We start from the raw sequence: 6,264 nt of genomic DNA, 5'->3' as shown, positions 1-6,264 counted from the left end.
AGATTGAACAGAAAAACTGCAGATATAATTTTAAAAGAGAGAGCAGAATAGACCAGACTCTTAGTGATATTGCCTTTCTGATTTTGGTCATGTTTTTAGGTGAAAGCTAACCACAACGTCTCCCTTCACCACACAGTTATCACTATCCATGCTGCACTGCACCCTTCCTGGTGTAATGCTCCTTTGGCCTGGGGCCATCACTGAAGAACAATCAGGGGTAGACAAAGATTTCCATATAAAAGAAACCAAGCTTACGGAAAGCCTTGAGCTGGTTCACTTTAATTTGATGAGCGGAAAACAAGGGTTTGACTGTAATCAGGGGGTGACTGACAGTGCAGGTGCCTAATAACCATTCAGTGACGCACTCACAGCCCCGTTTTAGAAGTCATGGCCTCCTCCTCAGCTCTGATTGGTGGTTAGGCACACACAGGCTGTGACAGTAATTCATGACTTGCTAACCTGCGTCCTAATCATTGTAATTAATTTAATTAGTTTGGACACAGGCCACAAGGTCCTGTGAGCAACGATGAAGAAAATATTTATCTTTGGTTGTTGTTGAACACAAAAAATGAGAGTGAGTCTTTAAATTACAGTTTGGCTTCTTCTGTGGTGGTTTTTGGTTGCCATGGTATTAGGAGGCTAAACTAGTCAGCATCTCAGAGAAATTCGAATTTAAGTCGTAAACAAAAAAAGAAAACTACTGCAACTAAAAGGTCACACACAAATTTACCAACAGTAACTCAGAGGAAAACCTATTTCCACTTTTTTTTGTAGATGTATTTTAGATATAGATTTTCTGTGGCAGCAAAACCTTGTGTAATGTGATTGGTAGTCAAGTCACACATACATAGGAATTGGTGTACACATTCAGCACAGTCAGCTACACATTGGTGTAGCTGACTGAGAAGGGGCAGAATATCAATGGCTCTCATAATGCATTCTTTTCTACCCACATAAAACCACTTATTTTCTTTCTGTTTTAGTCATTGTTTCTGAAATTGTGGGCTGTGTTATTTTTCGACAGACTACAGTTATGCAACAACCCACAAATGGCAATAAGGGTATTTCTTTGATTGTGTCTGCATGAGTAGTCATGTTAGGACATGTGTAAGACCACCAGCATGCTAATTGGGGAGACAGTGGACATCTTGCACTACTAGATGGTACTGTACTCTTGGTAGTTACCAGAAGCACAGCAGAGGACTAAACTCTACAATACATATAAGTAGAGCATTAGGGCCTCTGTGCATCCATATCAATCTTTGTCTAATGCGAAACTCCTAAAAGAGAGATAGATTGTAAGGGAAATTGTATCTTCCTTACATAGAAAATACTTCCTCTTGGCTCACATAATCTACATTGATCTCCGAACATTCCTCTCGAACAGCATGACAGTGTTTAGAAATGACACACAAATGAAGGTGTTACAAGTTCAACTGTACAGCTGTATACTAAAAACAAAGCAAAAAAGACTAAGGAAGTATACAAGAACACTGAAACAAGATATTCTATATACTTAAAAAGCATTTCAGTTTAGAGATAGAGGCTGACAGCTGCAGTTTATGTCAGCTGAATGCCTCAAGACAACTGTTGTGTTGGCCTACAGTTACAAGGGAATGTTAGTCAGCTCTTCTTACATTTACAATTATTCATTAAGCAGATGCTTTCATCCAAAGTGCTGCACATGTGGTTTCTATGGTAAGTGCAACCAAGGACAATCAAGGACCAAACATGCACATTTCTAACAGTACTGCGAAATGTTCATCTGTTAGCCTCCAACATGGTGGAAGTAGATGTTTTGTCTTTCCATAGATTAGAGCAATATAACACACTCCTCTGGGCCCCAGACAGCAGCCCCCCACATGAGCCTTGTCTCTATCTTCCCCTTGCATTTGCAGCTCCAGTGTCTTTTTCTGTTTGTCCAGGGTCCCAGTATTGTTATCTTGTGATTTACAATCTGTCTCTCACCCCAAAGTAGCCCCCCACAATGCTGAGATATGATAAAGCCATTTGAAGACAGAAAATGTGTCCAATATTTATCCTTCACAATATTATCGTAAAGCATGAGGTGAAGGGTTGATTTCAGTGTGAGTCTGATGACCATATTGATTTTGTTATTGTCCAGAGTGATACTGATATAGTAACTTTATCCACTGGAGTGCATGTTACACTGAAATCAAGCATTGCCTGAAGCCTGTGTCTGAATAATTGATGAACCAAACCAAGCTATTTTGTATCCATTAGATTAGAAAACGGTTTTAGTAAATTACTGGGAAAATAAGCCACAAGTAGTTAAAGATGCATCTGACATCGACCACTGGACAGAATGTATGTATATATTAAAAGGCTTTGTCTCTCCTGTGACTGTAAACTCCATTAGAGGCATAATGGTAAAAAACAGGAAATACCAAAAAGATCTTTTTTTATTCCACGTGATCCAATTAAATGATAGGAGAAGCTTTTTAATCCAATCAGTGAATGAACAACGCCACAGATTCAGTTACCGTACTGTTGTCTCTCCCAAGAAACACACAGAAGTAAAATGATGTATTCAAATTATCTCTATTTGTCTCTCTTCATGAGAGTGTGTCCAATTGAATTTGAGACACGTTGTGTTAGGTTTGTAGTCTTAAAATGAGGAATTAACTTGATGTTTCAGATCATTCCATACAGGCTGAATGAACAGTTTTGTTCTTCTATCAAGTTTATGCCAATGTGTGTTTGTTCTCTGCTGTGCTTCAGAAGGTGAAGGAGGAAGGCCTGGCGACAGACCTACACTAGAGATGTGAGGTCAGGCTGGAGCAGACCAGGTAGGAAGGGCTGTAAAGATGACCCTGCTAGCAGGAGATGGCTCGGACTACGACTACAGCGCTCTGAGCTGCACGTCCGACACCTCCTTCAACCCACCTCCTCTCTACGAGAAGGAAGCCCTCAAGGGGGCCTTCTACAAGCGGGCGCAGCTCGCTCCCGAGGGCCCAACCAATGGCGAGACCTCCTTGTCTGGCGCCCGTAGGCACCACGCCATCATCAACGTGGGGGGGCTGCGCTACCAGCTCCCCTGGACCACCCTGGAGGACTTCCCCCTCTCCCGGCTGGGCCAGCTGCGCCTGTGCAGCAGCTTCGACGAGATCATGCGCGTCTGCGACGATTACGACGTGGCCCACAACGAGTTCTTCTTCGACCGCAGCCCCTGCGCCTTCCGCACCATCCTGACCTTCCTGCGGGCCGGGAAGCTGCGCTCGCTCAAGGAAATGTGCGCCCTCTCCTTCCGGGAGGAAATGCTGTACTGGGGCGTGCCAGAGGAGAGCCTGGAGTGGTGCTGCCACCGGCGTCTGCTCCAGAGGGTGGAGGAGTGCGAGGAGATGGAGAGGGCGGACGAGGAGGACGAGGAGGACCTGCTGGACACGGAGAGCGGGCGGCGGGACGCGGCCCTGGCCACCGAGTCCAGGGTGGGCCGCTGCATGGGCAGGCTAAGGGACATGGTGGAGAGGCCCCACTCAGGCCTGCCGGGGAAGATCTTCGCCTGCCTGTCCGTGCTGTTTGTCACCATCACAGCCATCAACCTCTCCATCAGCACCATGCCAGCCATGAGGGAAGAGGAGGAGGCGGTGAGTAGACACCTGTACTGAAGGAGACCTCAGCACTCTGCCTGTCTGGTTAGCATTCTCTCCAGAACTCCCTGAAATAGGTGGGAGGAATTTCACTTGTATATTCCAATTATTTTGTTGGTTCTGGAGTATTTTGGTTGTGTTTCTTTTGAATGTGTTTTATTTGAATGTGTTTTCACTTCTGTATGTGTTCAGGGTGTGTGTGTTTCGGAGTAAGCCTTGGTATCGTAAGTTCTCCTCTGCATTAGGATGAATGATACATAAGTCAAGGTGAGGAAAAGGATACGAGAAGCAGAAGTCACTGCAATTTAAATGTGCATTCTAAATTATTCAACATCTTCTACTAACCATTCACAACCACAGAGGGCGTCGACCCGAAAGACATGCAAAATTGCATAATACAGAATTGGAGATGAGCATTTATCAAGTAAAGAAATGTACTCAGCTGGTAATGAGAACTGGTACCAATTGGGCAGTTTAATTAGAAAAATAACTCCGCCAGAACATTGGGTGAAGTCTCCTTCTAATCTAATTTACTTTCTCATTATTGTGGCTAACTTCAATCCCTGCAGTATTTAACTTTCAGTGGCCAGATAAAAAGAGGATAGTTTCAGTTATAAAACATTTTAGTCCTGGAGCTGCACATGCTACATTTCACTGTTATCTTCTTAGATCTCTGCATGCAGGTTTATCAAAGTAATGAATGTATTCCAATTCATTATTTTGTGTTAGTATTATGAAGAGTAACAGTAATAGAATTTGTGACTCAAAACGTCACAAATAATCAGAGATGATTGTTTCACAAATTGTGGTTATTGCCTGAGTAATGCATTTCAATTATACATACGTCCTAATCCTAATCGTGTTGTTCTGATATGTGGGGGCAGTAGTGTGTTGGTCATTCCATCACAGTAGATTTCCAGACAGAATTCTCATGTTGTGTTTGTTGACTCAATCAGTACATTTGAGTTGGATGTTTTAATCTAATTGCTCTAAGTTGATTTCATTTAAACACTAAACTTTTGTGGGGTGTAACTGACTCTGTCAGACAACCTAGTCTATTTCAATAGACTCTTAAGTGCTTCTCTGTCTTAGAGCAAATGTAATGTACTTTCTTCATTCAGACATTATGAAGTCTGTTAGATCTACTCTGTGGGAGTGTGTTTCACAACTACACTTTCCTGGAATAGAGTTGGTTCAAAGACATCCCACAGTCTGCACTTGGACCGGTTAATGCTCCTCTTAGAAAATATAATCTTTCCTTGAAGGTTTTCATCATCTTTTACCCTTCATAAAAAAAAAAAGAACATGCTCATAACACTTTGTACAATCACTACATGTCTGAGATGCTTACAGAGGGTGATCTTCAAACACTCGATGAGATCAAGCTATTATTCAAAAATAATTGGGCCGTTGTAAATAGTAAAATTAGGTTCATGTGGAGCATTGCTACATTTCTCTCGCTCAACACAAAGCACCTCACGGCCTGATGGCTCCCTCTAGTGGTTTGAAGCCAGACGACAGAAGAGGAAATGTTGAGGAACTTGAACAGTGTTTGAGGTCTGTTTAACCAGAACCAGATTAAACATGATATACAACTAAAAGGCTTTTCATCCTTTCTGGACATGAAAACCAACAATACTTTGATATTTCCAATAGTGCCAAGATGAACTCCTTTATATCTTGAACACTAACAAGTTTGGTAGAGTTTTCAGGGTCTATGTATTTAATTGAAGTTCAGTGTCAAGTGGGTATGTTGACAACCCCAGCATTTTAACACACACTGCAACTCAACTCTCTCTTATTGTAGTGAAAGCGCACGCATGGTTAACCCGGTGTTTCCTGTATTTCAGGGTAAGTGCTCCCAGATGTGCTACAACATCTTCATTGTGGAGACAGTGTGTGTGGCCTGGTTCTCCCTCGAGTTCACCCTGCGCTTCATCCAGGACCGCAGCAAGCTGGCCTTCCTCCGCCGCCCCCTCAACCTGATCGACGTGGTGGCCATCCTGCCCTACTACATCACCCTGGTGGTGGACAGCACTTCCACGGGGGAGAAGCGCCTAGGCTCCGGCAGCAGCTACCTGGACAAGGTGGGTCTGGTGCTGAGGGTGTTGCGGGCCCTGCGGATCCTCTACGTGATGCGTCTGGCCCGACACTCGCTGGGGCTGCAGACTCTGGGCCTGACGGCCCGCCGGTGCACCCGGGAGTTTGGCCTGCTCCTGCTGTTCCTGTGCGTGGCCATCGCCCTGTTCTCCCCGCTGCTCTACCTGATCGAGAACGAGATGGCCGCCACCCACGAGTTCAGCAGCATCCCAGCCACGTACTGGTGGGCCGTCATCACCATGACTACGGTGGGCTACGGGGACATGGTGCCGAGGAGCATTCCCGGCCAGGTGGTGGCGCTGTCCAGCATCCTGAGTGGCATCCTGCTCATGGCGTTCCCCGTCACCTCCATCTTCCACACCTTCTCCCGCTCCTACGTGGAGCTGAAGCAGGAGCAGCAGAGGCTGCTGCAGAGGCGGACACACTTCCTGCTGCGCAGCAGGATGGCAGGACTGGGCAGCAACCTCTCCCTGGACAGTGATGGGCTCTTTCCCATGAGGTCTTCAGATCACAGGGACCTGCAGGACTAGGGAGGAGAGAGAGAGGGAGAGAA

The 6,264-nt window shown here is 45.1% G+C and overlaps 1 protein-coding gene across 1 annotated transcript; it reads left to right on the top strand.

Annotated features, from left to right (window-relative positions):
* Window positions 1-2,828: 2,828 nt before the first annotated feature.
* kcng1 (potassium voltage-gated channel, subfamily G, member 1) lies at window positions 2,829-6,241 on the top strand. The gene is made up of 2 exons (XM_067239129.1): window positions 2,829-3,608; window positions 5,462-6,241. The coding sequence occupies exons 1-2, from the start codon at window positions 2,829-2,831 to the stop codon at window positions 6,239-6,241; spliced, it is 1,560 nt and encodes a 519-aa protein (XP_067095230.1).
* The last annotated feature ends 23 nt before the right edge of the window (window positions 6,242-6,264 follow it).

This window comes from Osmerus mordax, chromosome 7, assembly GCF_038355195.1.
Source record: "Osmerus mordax isolate fOsmMor3 chromosome 7, fOsmMor3.pri, whole genome shotgun sequence".
In the NCBI taxonomy this organism is placed as follows: domain Eukaryota; kingdom Metazoa; phylum Chordata; class Actinopteri; order Osmeriformes; family Osmeridae; genus Osmerus; species Osmerus mordax.
The sequence above is the reverse complement of the archived record's forward strand: the minus strand, read 5'-3'. Positions and strand labels throughout refer to the sequence as shown.

Coding starts and splice junctions, on each gene's coding strand:
- kcng1 (XM_067239129.1), top strand. CDS start 2,829: ATGACCCTGCTAGCAGGAGATGGCTCGGACTACGACTACAGCGCTCTG. Junction 3,609..5,461: donor TGAGGGAAGAGGAGGAGGCG/GTGAGTAGACAC, acceptor CCTGTATTTCAG/GGTAAGTGCTCCCAGATGTG.